The following is a 19,063-nucleotide window of genomic DNA, read 5'->3' as shown; positions in this document are numbered from 1 at the left end:
TGCACTCACGGAAGCCATTTTTCGCAACCTCCTGTAAAGCCTCTTGCGATGCAGTTCTTACTTCATCGTGGTGCAGCGGGTGACTTTCATGTTGAGGATGCGCGCTTAGATTGGATATCAAATAAATGACACCACGTTTCGTCGGACTTAGCCCCGTGTGACTTTTGCCTATTCATAACAGTTAAAAAACATTTGCAAGGACGCCGCTTTCTTTGGTCAGATGAAGTTAAAGCTGCATCGCAGGAGGCATTAGAGGAGGTTACAAAAAATAGCTTCCAGGGGTGCTTTCAAAAGTTATACGGACGTTGGCAGAAGTGGATAGTCGCTCAAGGCGACTATTTTGAAGGATAAGGTTTTATACAACTTATCCCCGAACTTTTGGATCGTATGCCTCGTAGAGACGCCTGCAATAAGATAGTTGTATCTTTTTTGCCATTTTTAGGTGTCGCAACCGTCTATGCCAAGTTTGATGAGATAAGAAGCTGCTCAACTATTGGTGTAGCTGATTTATTCGAAAATAACGGATTAACCTGGGAAGCAAATTTGAAGAAGAAATGTCCGTGAGTATCTTTCTGAAGACCGACATTGTTTCGATTGGTTTCAGATTTTCTTTTTAATCCATTGTTTCTTTCAAAAGCATGGCATAAGAAAGGCAATAAGTTCTTTTAAAAAACTTTTAAAATATAAATTCTTAATGTATCGTATTACATAAATCTTTTTATGTAATACGATACATTAATATAATCCAATAATATAGTAAGCCAGAGTTTCCCAAACTTCAGACCTCCGATTACCCCCTCTGGAAAATTTACGAACTTCGCAAACCTCCCCCCCCCCCCCCGGGCGCAAAAAAAAAAAAAAAAGACACAGTTAAATTTTTTTTCCTAATATATTTTTACGCTTTTTGTCCATGAAATTTATTTTTCCATTGTTCTGCATATTTTTCAGAGCTCTTGTCTGGTTTTCATTTCTTACATTATTCTGAGTTATGGAAGTAAAATTCTATTTGAAATTCAATCTATACATATCTTAATAAAATAAGATGTTTGTGTGTGTGTGTGTGTGGCGCGCATCCCGGCAAAACGGTAAGGCCTAGAAAGATGAAATTTGGTATACAGGTGCAGTTTTTGCTGAAGATGTGCACCTCGGGCTTCGATTTTTGATATTTTAATTAGAAAAAAAGTTATTTAATGTTTTATGTGATTTTTAGCACTTTTTAGCACTTTTAACCTCACAGACCCCGAAAAAACCACGCCAGACGAATATCTTTTATACTATAGTGTAGGAAATTTAATTTTAAATATGATAAATGAAAAAATTTTGAAGGCAGAGCAATTTTTGTATTTTTTATAGATTTTTGAAAAAAACTTTAATTTGCATTTTTTTCTGGGTTTAGTTTTTTTCGAAACTCATCCTGCGAATAGTATTGAACCCTCAATTCTAAAATTTTATTTGGTAATAATAAAAACACTCTGCCCCCTTCAGAAGAAAAAAGTTTTTAAAAATACGCAATAGTTTTTTTTTTTACAATTTTTTTTAATGCAGAACGCAACGCGAGCTGTTTGCTTGCCGGCTGAGTTCCGAATTTGCCTCATCAGGTGATCCAACTGAAATTGCATGATCTGTGTTTTTGTTACGGATTGGCGGTTATGTTAGGTAGATACAGAGATAGAGATTGAGTGGACAAAAAATGCTTTTTTTTCGAATTAATACTTATATAAATAAAAAAAGATTGTTAATTATTGTCAGAGGTAGATATGCATAAATCGTATAGATAGATAGGTAGACAAATATAGAGGTCGATATAGAGATGGACAGCAAGAAAGAGACATGCCCGTCATTTAAAAAACTTCAACGGGGTGTCAATGCCCCCTCCCCCACACACCATGACTTTGAAAAAACAATGCTTTCACATAAAAGTGGGAGTGCTTTTTGTTATTTTTCGACAAAATTTGCATGAAGAGTACGCCGTTTGTGTCTCCCCTCCCCTCCTTTAAAAGTATTCCAAACGACGGAACTGGAGATAGGTCTAGAAAATATTTTATTCAAACTACCAATGATATAGACAGATATAGATTGATTGATAGCGCCACGAAATTTATTTAAGCAGCCGCCGAAGTCGGCAACATTGGCGTAAAAAGGCGAATGATAACATCGATACATAAAGAAAAACATTAATACCGTCGCTAAAATGTCTAAGCAGCCGCCGAAGACGGCAACCCTGGCGCAAAATGGCGAATGTCGTAAAAAGGCGGACCAGCTGGTCGCCGAAGGCGGCTAGTTAGGAATAAAAATGTTATCACCAAGAAGTTTACTAATAAAAATGAACTTTTGAAATCAGTGAACAAAACACTGTTAGCCAATTTTAAGTGTGTTGATTTTTATATGAGTTGTATTTGGCGTACTAGGATTATAATTATTAACTATGGTTTGGGGCAAAAACCTTCCCTGGCAGCGTCGTAATGGTGTGATTAGGACCTGCGTAGCCTTCCCAAAGCTGCCTGCTTAAGTTTGCCTCGATTATAGGGAGCCACAGCCCCACAGTGGAGTATTTGACTGAAAATCCTGGCCAAAACTAGTTTGAAATTTTCACCCTTCTGAAGGCGACATCCTTGTGTGCGTTTGTGCGCTGTACGGCGAAGCTATCCCACTTATAGACATGAAACTTGGTATACAAGTTGTCTGAAATGTCTAATGTTACAATTTGAAACTCGATTTTTAAAATTTGAATTAGAAAGTGAAATATTTAATATTTTATCCACGGTTTAGACTTTTGCATGTTTACGACCGTAAAAACGATCCTAGTAAACGTAGAAAAAAACCCAATGCATCACTAGATAGGAAAAATAATTTTCTTCAAGATTATGGTTTATTTGAAGTTCTAACGTAATTAACCGAATTTCTAAGAATTTACAAAGGGAGGTCACTTTTTCGACTTTTTTCAATTATTCAATCCATGTAAACTAAAATTCTTGCATCCAATATTCTAATAATGTTATGGCTCTGAAACTTTTTAAGGAAATAATATAAACACCTTACCTTCATTTACAGCGAAAACGGTGAAGTTATGTTCTTTCACTGATTTATAATGAATTTTTTTTCAATGAGTTGAAATGAAAATTTTCAATAATTTTTACTCGATCCGAAATGAATGCCACGGTTGGCTCTTTGCCAATAATGCTTAGACAAGTGATAAGTAAACATGTTCGATGCGAATTGCTGTTTTCCTTTGAAGATATGTAATTAAGTGCACTGTTCGAGGGGGAAAAGAGCAAAAAGCGGTTAAAAAAATCCTAGTATTCTGTACAAAACACTAATTTGAAACCAAAAAAATAATCAGTTTTATTCTTTTCGTTTGGTTTCAGTTATTAAAACCATGAGTTAATCATGCACAAAAAGAATTAAAGACAAGGGTTTCGGGGTTACAAAGAACCTTTTTTCTATTGAAAAAATAAATAAATAAATAAATGAACTAGGATATTATAACTGTAAAAACACTCGAAAATGGATATTCAAAAGCTCTTTGTTTTTGAATTGTATATATTGTACTCGTAACTTGGGTCGATCCTTAGTTTTACATCGTGTGATGTGTCCCGCTAAAAATTGTACGAACAAATTTGGAACTAAAATTTAATATAACTTTAATTTCACAATGAGTAGGTAAAATGTCTTAAATATGGATAGCTCGCTAGCGTAGGAACGTTAGGAGACAATTACGATTGTCTCCTAACGCTAGCAAGTGTGTGTGGGGGGAGGGGTATTTCCCCCCTTTTTCTACATAAAAGGGGGAAAGACCCCCCCCCCCCGGCACATTATTTGCAGCAATGAGCTGAAAAAATATAAATATTTATTTATTTTATCTAAAATCTATCTCAATTTTAAGGAAGAGCAAATTTTCTTAGCGAGATCACAAAATAATTTAATTTATTAACTCATTAACGTACATGAGAAAATTAACATAACTGAACGCAAACACATGTTTTAGGGGTGCAGTGAATCTCTTTAGCGATGCATAAAGGTAAGCGTTTTCGAAATTAATTGGATGATTCTCATTCCATAACTTACATCTTTACACATTTATGAAGCGGTTTCTTATAACCATGAAACTCATGTCTGAAATTTTATTGTTGTTTGTGCGCTCAAATATGTCGATCTTTTCATTCAGTAGCACTTATGATAACTTTTTTGCAAATTTATTAAATCTTTGTCGGTAAATTCAGTTTAAAATCATGACTTGTCGCAAAAAGATCGGATTATGCACTTTTTTTTTTAAAATCATTTAAAAAAAGGGCAGTTGTAGGCGGAAGATTTTTTGCTGAAATTAGCACTAGGAGACTTTGCCAAATACGATGCAACTTTCAAAACAGCCCGACCAAGCCCGACACCCATTTAAAAAGCTTTCTCTAGTTATAAATTAAAGCGAAAAGCCTTTAAAAATCTCACGTACCAAGTTTTCTTTATTTTTTTCACTAAAAGAAAATAAAAATATTTACTTTGATTTATAATTAGCACTAAGCCCTGACATTTCTTTATACCGTAAAATTGGTTTGGTTCAATTCCATTCATTTAGAAAGCCACAAAAAAATCTACATTGAAACGTAATAATTAAGCTGAAACGTAACAAAAAAGCGAAAATTCTTATAGAAATCTCATTTTTCACTGAGGCTATGAGCAATTGTATGTGACTCAAGTTTCCAAAACAGGTGCCGATCGATGCACCAGTTAGTCAACTATCATGGAATAAATTTTCATAAAAATCGGGTAAATTTTTAATTTTGGACTTTTTTCAGTCAAATACTCCACTGTGCGCCCTCTGCTCGCTTATCGGTCACCAGTCCCCGGAAACTGCAAGCAGTTTCATTCATGTCAATCAATGTATTATTAATGCTTTAAATGTAATTATCTTCTTCTTTATTATATTATACTAATAATAAAGCGGAAAGTCTCTCTGTCCGGAGGATGTCTGGATGTCTGGATGTCTGTAGGATGTCTGTAGGATGTCCGTAGGATGTCTGTGACGCGCATAGCGCTTAAACCGTTCGGCCGATTTTCATGAAATTTGGCACAAAGTTAGTATGTAGCATGGGGGTGTGCACCTCGAAGCGATTTTTCGAAAATTCGATGTGGTTCTTTTTTTATTCCAATTTTAAGAAAAAAAGTATCATAAATTACGAAATTATCGTAACGTGGAACCGTAACATGAGCACAAGCCAATTGGCGAGATGCGAAATTATCATAACGTGGAACCGTAATGTCGGTACAAGCCAACTGGCGAGAAAATTCACTATACATTATTTGTAAATATACAGGCGAACCAAAAGACCTTTTGATTTTTCTATTGCGGGCGAAGCCGTGCGGGTATCACTAGTTACTAATAATAAAGCAGAAAGTCTCTCTGTCCGGAGGATGTCTGGATGTCTGTAGGATGTCTGTAGGATGTCTGTAGGATGTCTGTGACGCGCATAGCGCCTAAACCGTTCGGCCGATTTTCATGAAATTTAGCACAAAGTTAGTATGTAGCATAGGGGTGTGCACCTCGAAGCGATTTTTCGAAAATTCGATGTGGTTCTTTTTTTATTCCAATTTTAAGAAAAAACTATTGGCGAGATACGAAATTATCATAACGTGGAACTGTAACGTCGGTACAAGCCAATTGGCGAGAAAATTCACCATACATTATTTGTAAATATAAAAGCGAACCAAAAGACCTTTAATTTTTCTATTACGGGCGAAGCCGTGCGGGTGCCACTAGTTACTAATAATAAAGCTGAAATTCTCTCTGTCCGGATGTCTGGATGTCTGTGACGCGCATAGCGCCTAGACCGTTCGGCCGATTTTCATGAAATTTGGCACAAAGTTAGTTTGTAGCATGGGGGTGTGCACCTCGAAGCGATTTTTCGAAAATTCGATGTGGTTCTTTTTTTATTCCAATTTTAAGAAAAAAACTATCATAAATTACGAAATTATCATAATGTGGAACCGTAACATGGGCACAAGCCAATTGGCGAGATACGAAATTATCATAACGTGGAACTGTAACGTCGGTACAAGCCAATTGGCGAGAAAATTCACCATACATTATTTGTAAATATAAAAGCGAACCAAAAGACCTTTAATTTTTCTATTACGGGCGAAGCCGTGCGGGTGCCACTAGTTACTAATAATAAAGCTGAAATTCTCTCTGTCCGGATGTCTGGATGTCTGTGACGCGCATAGCGCCTTGACCGTTCGGCCGATTTTCATGAAATTTGGCACAAAGTTAGTTTGTAGCATGGGGGTGTGCACCTCGAAGCGATTTTTCGAAAATTCGATGTGGTTCTTTTTTTATTCCAATTTTAAGAAAAAAACTATCATAAATTACGAAATTATCATAATGTGGAACCGTAACATGGGCACAAGCCAATTGGCGAGATACGAAATTATCATAACGTGGAACTGTAACGTCGGTACAAGCCAATTGGCGAGAAAATTCACCATACATTATTTGTAAATATACAGGCAAACCAAAAGACCTTTAATTTTTCTATTACGGGCGAAGCCGTGCGGGTGCCACTAGTAATACTATAAAAAAAATCATTTTAATTTTGACTTCTTGAATTCAAATTATGTTTTTCGCAATCATGTGTGTGCATGTAGGCATGATGTGTATTTGTGTGCAGGCATGAGTGTGTGGGCATATGTGTGTGTTTGTGTCTGTGTGCAGGCATGAGTGTGTGGGCATATGTGTGTGTGTGTAGGTTTGTGTATGTATGCGTGTGTTTGTGTCTGTGTGCATGCATGTGTGTGTGTATGTATGCGTGTGTGTGTGTGTGTGCAGGTGTGTGTATGTATGCATGTGTGTGTGTAGGATATGGACGCAACCTGGTTTCGCTAGCGGAGCAGCATCGTGAGGCCGGTCGACGATGGTACTGCAGAGGGAGGCGGGGGAAAAATAAAATCATAGGACATCAAAACAGTCAAGTGAGAACAATAAGCAATGTGATTGCTCAAAAACATCAACTAATTCCACTTTCAGTTCACCACATATTAACTCAGATTGTATGAATTATGCTAATAATATCAATATATTCTGAGCACTAAATATTTTAGGCCTTGACAAATCTCAAGCGTCAAACGCTTACTTTCACTTCAAATGATTTTGCTGAATAAACACAAACATATTATGCAACAAATTTATAAAACATTGTACACCATAATTATTAAAATCGACTGCAAAGTATAGCATTTGATCTATTTCAGTCTTTGCTTGAAATTTTGAATGTTGACTATTAAAATTTAGTCTTGAAAATTTTGGAGAAAAAGTTTTATTTGAAGTATAATATCCCAGCTGTAAAAATGTGCTTCAATGTTTGCATTTTACTGAATATAATTTTGTAACAATTTTGTTCTTTTTGAATTAAAATATTGTCACTCGTCCTTCAATCTCAATCATATTTAACGTTGTAGCTGCATAGCACCGCGGACCCCCTGGCATGGACTCACGAACCCCAGGACCCGTGGACCAAAGTTTGGGAAACTCTGTAGCAAGCTCTATAAATTTAAAAAAAAAAGAGTAACGTCAAAGAAATTGTGCTACTCGGTTTTTGCGGGCCTACGTCACGCAGACCCCAGACCCCATAGCACCTACAGCCTTGAAAGTTTGTACAAAATTACTTCGAGCTCCGGGTTTGCACCTGGAGATTGCTTTTTTTAAAATTTCAAATTAATTTTTTTGTCATTAATTTTTCAAGCTAAAATTTCACACTAATTGCTTATGAAAGGGATGAAAGATTTCTCACACCCCGTAACATTCTATGTTGTTCGAAAGTTTTTTTTTTCTTTTGCATCAGATAGAGCTCGTCCGAATTCTCTCAATTAGTTAGCTCATCAGATATAAGGGTTTCTATTTTAGCAAAAAGTCCTGGGCTAAGCTTAGTTCAAGCCCGGAGCTAAAGAGCAAAATGTTACTGGTAGACTACGGATTTGAAAACTACTTTTTTATTCATACTAGGGGCTCCGCCCCCTGTTCGTTGACGCTCACCAACCCCCGAAGATTGCTTCGCAATCTTACATATTTGATTCGCGAAGATTTAAATCGTCTATAAGAAAGAATCAGATTTAAAAACGCACTACTCCGTTTTGTACACTCTCTCTACGGTAGAAAATAGAATTTCAGAAAAATCTCATAGTTAGAATGCAATCCGCTCCCACCCGAACACAAAAGGAGCTTGATAGAGTTATAAACTACTGAGATAACGTAAAAGCGGGTGAGAATGGTTTAGAGCGTGAGAATGATATAAACTTCAGTTTTGACGTAATAAGCGTTCGTAGTGCATTCTGGGCTAGCTTAGTTTCAATAGGAACTATCATGCAACCTTCTCTGGTGATGAGAGAGTTGTTATCACTGTTAAAACGGTTCACCAGACGAATAACCTGGCGATTGTGAATTTATTTATTGTGAGCAACTGGTGCTATGTGTTTGTAGGTAACTCGGAAATTCATGTTGGTGGACTTTTAGTGCAGAAGGAATCGCAATTTCGTAAGTACCTTTCGCTTTCATATTACATAAAGAAAGTTACCTCCAATTTTCATTCAAAAATAAAATATTTTGATGTTTCTGCAGTTACAAATGTGTAAAGTTTACAATTTGGAGGGTGAGTGTGGTACAGTAATTAGCTGAAATTTTGGAGGGTGCGTTGGGTTATCAGGGGAAAAAGTACTCAGGAAAAATCACGGGTGTAAATGCAAGTGAGTTTGAAGTTTCAACAATGTTGAAGCGAGGTAAGTTTTGGCAGTGGCCTGAAAAAGATAAGATTTGGTATCCATCTTCAAAAATTATGAAGAAAATAAAGCCTTTGTTTTATCTCGATTTTATGATGTACCTGACTCTCCAAAGTTCAAATTTTCAGAATAACTTACATCTACAACTCTCCCGTTAGAGAGGTAGAGTATGACACAAACCACCAAAACCTTTATGAAAACGTTGAAACATGTGCTGTACCATTCTCACCTGCGATGTGAGGGTGAGAATAGTTCAAAGCAAAACTGCTCTGGAGGGGGTGTGGGTAAAGTTCAAATTATTTCAGGGTCGAAATCGAAAGCCAAGGTCCTAAACTATAATAATAACGCAACTTCAATTTTTTTTCGAATGACTGTTGAGTAATTACAGTCAGAAATGTACTGAAACTGTACCATAGTCACCCGCTTCTATACCGTATTTAAAAAAAAAGCGCTTTGAAGAGCACCCCTTTCCCAGGTTCCAAACTAACTAGCACAGCTGTATGTACCAAGGGGCTCCTGAGCACTGCAAAAAGGCAGTTTTGTACGTTTGAAAAGTCGCTTTCAAATTCGTGGTCTCTAGTAATATATTTTTCACTTTAGCTCCGGGTTTGAATTGAGTTGAGCCTAGGACTTTTTGCTAAAATCAGAAACTTATATCTGCCGTTCTAATTAATTCGCAACTACAGCGCTCGAATACATAGACTAATAATAAGAGTAGACCGAGCTTTCCCAGACTTGCTGATGAAAAAATTGGTTCATGGATACATCATGTGACTGGTGGAAGGCTTGGCGAAAACTTTGGCAGCATGGTTGCTAGATGGCAACATTATCCATAGTTTGGCACTCGACATGTATTTTAAGACGTAATGTGTTTTCATCATAATTTTTTTCCAGATGCAGAGATTGAACTGTTTTTCTTTTAGTCATGCATTATTTTGACATTAGTAATTAGTTTTTGATCACAGTTTTCAGTAACTTTTATTTCATTTGGAACTGCTACGTCAGCGTTGGCGTAAACGTAATGGCGTAAACGTTTTGCGTTAACGCAAAAATGTACTAATCGGTATCTTAAATTGAAATTGTAGGTAAAAATCTTACCGTTTGCCGATTCTTTTTGGGCGCTTGCATCTTTAATTGCTTAGAGAGTTATTGAAATTTACTAAAGAAAATGCACAATAATATCTAAACGAAAAACTCACTATATTAACAAAATATTTACAACTTAGAATCATAGGCGGATTTAGGACTGAGTTCCTGGGGGGGCAGGATTTTTTTTTTTTTTTTGGTGCAACATTTTTAATTGCCCTCCCCCCTTCTCCCACGTTTCTGTCTGTTTTCTGTGATGCATAAGGCCATTTTTTACTTTTTTATGTGTTGTTTTCATTACTGTGTGTAATCATGCTGTCCTTTTTGAATTGACCTTAAAAGAGAGGGGGCTGGTATTAAGAGAGTGACGCAGGGCTCCCTTTTAAGTGGGATATAGAATATCTAATTTTAGGGGGCCCGGGGGTTATTCCCCCGGAGGAAAGTATATAAAATGGATATAAAATTCTGCATTTTGATGGCTTATAAGGATTAATTGGAAATAATAGGCAAATATTTTTTTAAAAAGTTTTATGCTTTAAAAGTGCTTTCTGATGCAAGTTAATACTTTAAAAGAAATGGTGCACAGATTTAGAGAATAGGTATCAAGAGAGTAACATACTACCCATTTGAACAATTCTTAATTTATACACTTGATAAGAAATAAAATTGAAGCGCACTTTGCTTAGGAGTTTCAAAGACTTGTCTAATTATTTTCAAGGTTTGGTTGGCTAGATTGGGTTTTTGGCTCAAGAACCCTGGTAGGCTATACTGCACCAATTCTTTTCAGGGATTTTAGAACCTATCAATAATTTGCACTTTCCAGTCTCTGAAATTTAGTAGTATATTATACAGTTGTACAGTATTGTTCAAACTTTGTAAGAAACGGCTATTTTAAGTTTAAAAGGAAAAATAAACTTAAATTTCTCATTACAACTTTTTTTAAATTATAAGTAGTGCAGAAAACGAAAAGGAATAGGGGTAATGTATCACTTTTTTCCCGGGCTAAACAGATTAGCAATATGCAGTAAAAGTAAGATAAAAGCAATCAATACAAAAGAATTTCCAAAATTCTGCATTCGGGATTAAATAAATAGCAAGATATGAAGCATGTGAGTCACAAAAATTTATTTCAAGTAATATGTTACAAACGCGAAAATCATGATTTTTGCATTTTTGATGCAGGATGTAGCAAGGAGCTAAATTTGACACATTTTGGCATTCCTCTCCCTACAATTTATTAGAAAATTTTAAATTTAAGGTTTGTAGCCACACGTTTCCAAATATTCAAGGTTTTCAAGTACTTGAAAATGAAATTAGTTTTTCAAGCACTTTCCATTTTTTTAAGGAACGAATCACAATTTTTTGGGAGTTAGGGGCCCACTTCAAAGCAGGGGCCCTAAGTTATAGCTTGTTTATCTTATAAGGCAAATCCGGCCCTGCATGTAATTCACTCTTACCTGCAGATTTTTGTTTGATTTTTTGTAATTGTAACGAAAATTTATCAGTTTTTACAGTTAGAGGATTTTTACGATTTTACCAATCTGTGTAAGGTTTTTATCGGTTTTTATCAAATTTCAGCAAATTTTTCCAAAACTTCTGATGACTGAATTACTCAGATTTCAATACTGACAATAACTGTCTCATTTAGACTTAGATGATTATGACTTACCTAAATTTTTAAACAGTATTTAGAAAGTAAGGAAAATGGTACTTTCCCTCTAAGTAAAAAAATACAATTAATCAGAACGTTCAGATAATTGAAGTTTATTCAGTTTGCGACAGTATTTACTTTTCTTTCTCAAAAAAAAAAAAAAAAAAAAAAAAAAGACAAACCGAAAATTTTCCAAGCGCATGAAGTACAGTTCTAACTATTAGTTTCATATATACAAATTTTTTCCTTTGAAAAATAAAGAAAACACAGTTATAAAAACATTTCATCAGGTAATAATGCGATCTTACAAGAATTGTGTAAAACTTTCGTGCCGGAAATATATCTCCCTCACTTTTTCTTTTATTCAGACGCTTTCCTTATAATGTATGATTCTCTAAACTCAGAAATTTAGTTTTGAACTGCTAGGGATTGAGATTCCTATTTTTTTCACCTGAAAAATTAACGCATTGTTTACAGTGATTTTACGTTCTGTTTGTTCAATGGTTGGACAATTTTTCCAGTTTTTTGTTTCATTGTTACATACATTCGGTGAGTATGGTGTTAACTGTTACATTTGATAGTATTTTGCTGTACAAAAACATTCTAGCTATGTACTTCTTTTGCAATAGCATACATTTCAAATCAGCCAATTTTATTTGAACGTGTGAATCCAGAAGGTTCTTCAAAATCTTTCGTCTGTAACAGTGGCGCACACAGGCATTTTGCAAGGTGAGGGTCTAAGGTCGAAACCTCATTCTCATATCATACTCCAATACGCCGTCAAACATATTGACTTGATTTTATCGATTCCCGGGAATGAGAAATAATAAAAAATAAACTATTGAATAAAAAAATTAGCCTCATTTATGAAATATACTTAAAAAAATGACCAGAAAGCAAAACAATTTAGGCTTTTACTTTTCTCATAATTAAAAAAGGGATTCAAGTTCATAGAATCTCATTTTAATCTGTAATTACAAAACTAGAAACATGGTTATTACAGTGTATTCATTTATAATCACCATTCTGTTTCTTATAGACAATTCTTTGTAGGAAAAGTGCACAATATTTTAAAAAATCTTTAAACATGAGGATTTTATTTTTTCACTTATTAGAACTGCCTTTGTTTGAAATTATTCTACGTACAAGAAACATAGAATCGTAATTCAGGGAGGAGAGCCCTATGGGAGGGGTCCGGACCCCTTGGACCCCTCCCTTGTGTGCGCCACTGGTCTGTAAGAACCCAAAACATCTAGTTTTTGAAATCACGCAAATTGAAAATAAACATTCTGAAAAGAGAGAAAAGTCGTAACGAGTGGATCGTTCTGTTAGCGCAAATTGGGGAGGGGGGAGAGAGGGTCCCAAACGTCAATTATTATAAGTGTTGCAGCTGAATGCATAGCTCGTTTAGCCTATATTTTCATTCATAAACTTGCCCAAATGGTTTTCAGTCCAAAATAGTGAATTTAGACTAATTTTCAGTACCCCAGTGTCAGCTGTACTATTTGTATTTAATGTTCAGCTTTTTTCTTTTTCTTTTCTCCCTTCAGAAAAGGACATTCGCTATTCTCTTCATTTTAATTGAACTATTCAAAAAAGAAAAAAATCATGATTTTTTTTTGTTATAAGATTTTGAAAGATAAGTTGTTACTATATAAACTTCTCCCAAAACTGAGGTGCATTTCCCCCTTTGCCCCCCCCCCCCCATAAATCCACCCATGCTCTTCTGATTTATTCAAAAACGAAAAAATAATGATTTTTTTAAAAAAATTTTGGAAGATGTGTTGTTACTACATAAAGTCCTCTCAAAACTGGGGGGCATTGCCCCCCTCTGCCCCCCCATAACTCCGCCCATGCTTAGAATAACAAATTTACAAATCGGACAGATCATTCTTCCGTATTCCATCAATCCTATTTATTTTATATCTCGCGGGCGTTGATCGTCTGCCACGATCAACGCCAGCTGTTGCTAGGATATCCACCAGTCACATGGTTTGGTTTATGAGCAGCAAAAGGGTTGCCATAGCTCGGTCTATTCTTATTATTAGTCTATGCTCGAATACGCTACCTTGCGGTGATTTACAAAATTACAGAAAAGGGTAAAACATTGCGTTCCACGTGTGTTTGTTGGTAAACATAGGCAGTTTGATATGAGTATTTATCAACGCATTCGATGTGTCTTAGATTTTCAGCAACAGAAATTATTTTGTCCTATCCCCTCCCCCCCCCCGTATTCTCGAACTTCTCAAAATAATGTTAGTTTTCATTATTTCAATATAAAATGTGAGTTGATCGCGGTAAATGGCGAAAGCGTAAACACGAGAAAACTCTGGATTAACAAACTTCGCCTTTGCATGAAATTAACAACGAATATACTCGTCTGTCCAAAGCATTTTTTTTTTTTGAAAGAGGATAACTAGAGGATAAATGTCACACTTGTTTTCAACATTTTTGACCCCTCCCCCTTTTGTCTCGAAGTGTCACACTTGATCATTCCCCCTCCCCTCGTGTCAAATGTCACACCATTTTTCATAAACATATTCTTAAAAATATGCATGATGTCACACTTCTTGTTACTTCCTCCACCCCTTGTCACAAATTTCCAACCCCCCCTCAAAGCGTGACATAATTTGTGGAGAGTCCCCTAAGATGTGTGATCCAAGATGGCATTTCAGGCTTTTAACGACTGTAAAATGGCAAATTGTACATTCACTAGTTTTAGTGGTAGGCATCAGGTTTGGGTTTTGGACTGTCCGACTCGTTTAGGACAGGACAGGTGGTTTTTACCGTCCGAAACTGTCTTAAACTGTCCAAAACTCCGCGAAAGCTAAGGGGGTGTAATCTAATCAATTCGTATTTACTGCAATATTCGTAATGCATAAATATAGATATTAATGAGGTTTAATTAATGAGCATGTATTTGATAACATTTTTTCACAAAATATTCATTTTAAAAATATTTTACTTTAAAAAAGACTAGCAATAATTCTTTTACATAAAAATTTCCTTATGTAAGAGTTGGTAGAGTTATGAAAGTATATTCACAACACTACCAACCAAGACAACTAATTTCAGTTCCATTTATAACTCAATGGAATGTTATTTACTGTGCAATATTAGGTGGGGGAAAAAAAACTTTTTTTAATGGTTTTTGCAAATAAGTTTTACATGATGTTTTATTGATAATTATTATTTAAATCTTAAAGAGCAAGAAATTGAAGATTAAACACACATATTTTAAAACTTGCTATTCTTGATTATGTTCATATTTTTAATATAATACATTCTGTAACTACAAAAAAATTGTAATTTATTGCATTTAAGTCAATTATTGCACTATATTTTTAACACTTCCTTCTACACCCATGCATAAATGCCAAAAAAACGCAAGGGACAAGACTAAAAATCTTGCCAACCCTGCATTTCTTTGCACACATGCATAAACATAGGGAAATTTGGTTACTGTTGTCGAAAAAAAAAAATAAACGCTTGCGTACAAATTGAAATTTTTAATCAAGAATTCAACTTTTATGTAACTAAATTAAAATCAGCTGTATAAATAAGTTGGATGTTCATATTGAATAAATGTTCAATATAAACATTATTTTAATACATTTTATTCTGTTTTTGATGTTTCCTCACAATTTACAATGTCTCTAAAAATATAGTTTTGGACACTTTCGGACACAAGGGTTTTGGACAGGACGGTAAAAACCAGGGTTTTTATCGTGGTGTTTACCGTAGTGTCCAACACCTTGCCAACCCTGGTAGGCACATTTCTCTTTTCTTTGTTTTTGATTTTCATCGATGGAAATTGATGGAATAGTAGGTAGGGCACTTCACTGATAACCAAACGTTTGATCTTGAGATAGTGTATTTCTTAGAGTAAAAAGCGAAGAAATTCTTACATTGTCTGTCACACGGTCAATAACCATCGCCACAGGGGCTGTCCGTAAGTGATGTTCTTTTCTCTCCCCCATAGACTAATAATAATAATAGACCGAGCTATGGCAACCCTTTTGCTGCTCATAAACCAAACCATGTGACTGGTGGATATCCTAGCAACAGCGGGCGTTGATCGTAGCAGACGATCAACACCCGCGAGAAATAAAATAAATAGAATTGATGAAACACGGAAGAATGATGTTTTATGGAGTCCGATTTGTAAATTTGTTATTCTAAGTTGTAAATATTTGTTTGTAAAGTTTTTCGTTTAGATAGTATTGTGCATTTTCTTTATTCAAATTCAATAACTCTCTAAGTAATTGAAGATGCAAGCACCCAAAAAGAATCGGCAAACGGTAAAATTTTTACCTACAATTTCAATTTAAGATACCGATTAGTACATTTTTGCGTTAACGCAAAACGTTTACGCCATTACGTTTACGCCAACGCTGACGTGTACTTCCGAATGAAATAAAAGTTACTGAAACTGCGATCAAAAACTAATTACTAATGTCAAAATAATGCATAACTGAAAGAAAAACAGTTTAATCTCTATACCTGGAAAAAATTATAATAAAAACACATTACGTCTTAAAATACATATCGAGTGCCAAACTATAGATAATCCTGCCATCTAGCAACCATGCCGCCAAAGTTTTCGCCAAGCCTTCCACTAGTCACATGATGTATCCATGAACCAATTTTTTCATCAGCAAGTCTGGGAAAGCTCAGTCTACTTTATTATTAGTCTATGCTCTCCCCTATTTTAAGTAATAGAATCATTTTTCCCTTTGTCCGTCGGAGTTCGAGTTATTAAAGCCTAACTATGTATGTCTCAAGAATAAATAAATATCTTTGTGCGGAAAGGTAAAAAAAATATATAACAACATTAAGGGGTTCCGGGACACATTTTGAATTTTTTTTATTGAACAGTTTAGAGCACAGTGATTCCCAAAGTGTGATCCGCGGAACCCTTGGGTTCGTCGAAGCATGAGCAGGGTTCCGCCACAGTTGTTGCAAAAAATTCCGCAGTAATTTGAGGAAAACATAAAAGAAAAAAAATCAAAGATTCAAAGATCGTGCCACATAGTAACTATTAGTTGTCATTAGCAGAGGCGTACTGGGCCGCCGAGGTACCCGAAAATTCCCGGTGTGCCTTGAGCAGTCATTATTTTTTAATAGCATTTTTTTTTTCCCCATGAAAAATATTTTCCTTTGAATCGATATTTCAACATTGCGCATGCTTACAAAAAAGACTATTTTCTTCTCATTTTCATTTTATCACACCTAATATCGTTTAAGTTGAATTTTTTTCATAATGTTAGATTGTCTTTGTTTTCTAATTTCATTTGATAGGGTCTGGTGGGGGAAAGTGGTCAATGGGGTAAAGTGGTCATAATTCAAATAAATGGCTTTACCTTAGAAATAAATGTTCGAATGAATGTGAAAATTTTATTTTAGAGTAGTGCAGTTAGAAACTACATTTTGAATACCAAATTTTACAACTGGCAAAATTTTATTTGGTAAAAAAAATATTTTGTGTGATTATGAATTTTTTTAAAATATAAACACTTTTTTTAACTTCCTTGGCAAATTTTGTTTGTTAGAATTATGAACAGATTGACTGCACAGGAAGCTTCCTACATGTCTCAAGAACTCATACTCATTAGCAGTTAGCTGAATCTATTTTGAATAATGTTTTAGAACAATTTTAGTAAGATGGGGTAAAGTGGTCATAATATTAGGCTTAACGAATATTGTTCTTTTAAAATCACTTAATCTTTAAGTATAAGGCAGATATAAATTAAATATTATTTTAACTTAATATGTATTGTTTTTACAGTAAACAAGGTTAAATTATATGAGTATATGCGCATGCATACGCATATACTCGTGTAGGCACGTATATATACGTATTCACATAAATGCACCAATAAACACGTATTTGGGTATCTAGTAGTATTTTTTATCTATACAGATATGCATTCGACTATACACGTATATACCCGCTTATACTCGTACAAATACGAACACTTATATACTCAGGTAGACACGACGTATATACGCGTACGTACTCGAGCTGACACTTACATACTAGAATATGAAATACATGTATGCAGTGTGAGTTTAAGCTCTCGGGGAAATTTTTAAAAGGTGTTAGAGAGGAGGGTTGTTGCGAGCCTTTCTTGCGATGCGTGTATTAGAACTACTACGGGCCGTAACTTTTAACAAGTGCTCTAAATATTTCTTAAATACTAAAATGTCGGGTAAAATCATCTTTGTGTAACAAATTTGTGACCTGTTTTCATTCCATCGATTTCTGGCTTTGTGTGCATGTATCGCGTCAATGACCATAAGTTCCTTATGATTCTTTGCTTCTTATCCTACTCTTTCACACCACTTAGATTTTGCCCAAGATCTTGGATTCACTATGTAAGCATACATGTAAATTAGCGGATATACTCGTAGATATATGTGGATACATGTACTAGTGTTTACACGTAAATGTACGTATATACATCTAACAAGTATAGAATCGTGTTTACACGTAAGCATACGTATATACTCTTGCTTCCACATATATATACGTGAGTAGATACGTACCAAACACGCACAGGATATATCCACGAATTAACTCGTGTATACCCGTATATGTATGTAAGTACACTACTGGCCGTTAAAATTGTTACACCAAGAAGGAATAGTCTGAATAAAACAAAATTTTGCACACGTGATGGCAACATTGACACTAGAAAACGATTACAAAATGAAAGCAAAATGATCATTTATTACTGGAAAAATCTCACATTGAATGGAGGTTTAAGTACCCTGTTGCGCCACCTCTAGCTGGAATGTAAAACCCGATACGGTCGAGCATTGAGGTACAGCAGTTTCTTACGATGTCTTACGTCTTCTCGTACCACAGTTGCTGTAAACGCGCCACTAATTTGATCAAACATACAGGCTGTCCAATTTACCGTCTCAAGTGATCCCAGATATGCTCAATTTGTGACAAGTCACAAATCGCAGACCAGAGCATCACGCAGACCAGAGAAAGTGATAATGCGGAAGAGGAAATCCCTTTACACCCTTGTTGTGTGACCGAGCATTGTCATGTTAAAAAAATGGTTCCTGGGAGCCTTGTAGTGAGTGCTAACAGATATGAGTTTGATCGAATGAGTGGCACGTTTACAGCAACTGTGGTACGAGATGACGCAGGATATCGTAGGAGACTGTTATGTCTCAATGCCCGATTGTTTCGCTTCAAGTACATCGTACATTCACACTAGAGGTGGCTTAACAGGGTACTTAAACCTCCATTTATTCGAGATTTTTTCCAACCATAAATGATCAATTTGCTTTAATTTTGTAATCACTTTCTAATGTCAATTTTATTATCACGTGTGTAAAATTTAGCTTCATTCTGGCAATTTCTTCTTGGTGTCGCAATTTTAATGGCCAGTAGTGTATCTATCTACACTTATATATGCGTATATACGTCGACTATACACGTATAATACTCAGAAACTCAGGTATGAACGCATATACTCGAGATACATGTGCAAACACGCAAATGATGTTCGTTTTGCGCGTATGTACTCGCATATACACGTGACTCGT

At 35.3% G+C, this 19,063-nt stretch overlaps 1 protein-coding gene across 1 annotated transcript in view; it reads left to right on the top strand.

Annotated features, from left to right (window-relative positions):
• Window positions 1-387: 387 nt before the first annotated feature.
• LOC129224219 (uncharacterized) overlaps window positions 388-19,063 on the top strand; it is a 70,547-nt gene continuing 51,871 nt past the window's right edge. Inside the window, exon 1 of the mRNA XM_054858642.1 lies at window positions 388-560. Coding sequence (XP_054714617.1) covers window positions 388-560 — 173 coding nt within the window. The remainder of the gene's footprint in view (window positions 561-19,063) is intronic.

The sequence above is a fragment of the Uloborus diversus genome, chromosome 6 (assembly GCF_026930045.1).
Source record: "Uloborus diversus isolate 005 chromosome 6, Udiv.v.3.1, whole genome shotgun sequence".
Classification (NCBI taxonomy): domain Eukaryota; kingdom Metazoa; phylum Arthropoda; class Arachnida; order Araneae; family Uloboridae; genus Uloborus; species Uloborus diversus.
The sequence above is the reverse complement of the archived record's forward strand: the minus strand, read 5'-3'. Positions and strand labels throughout refer to the sequence as shown.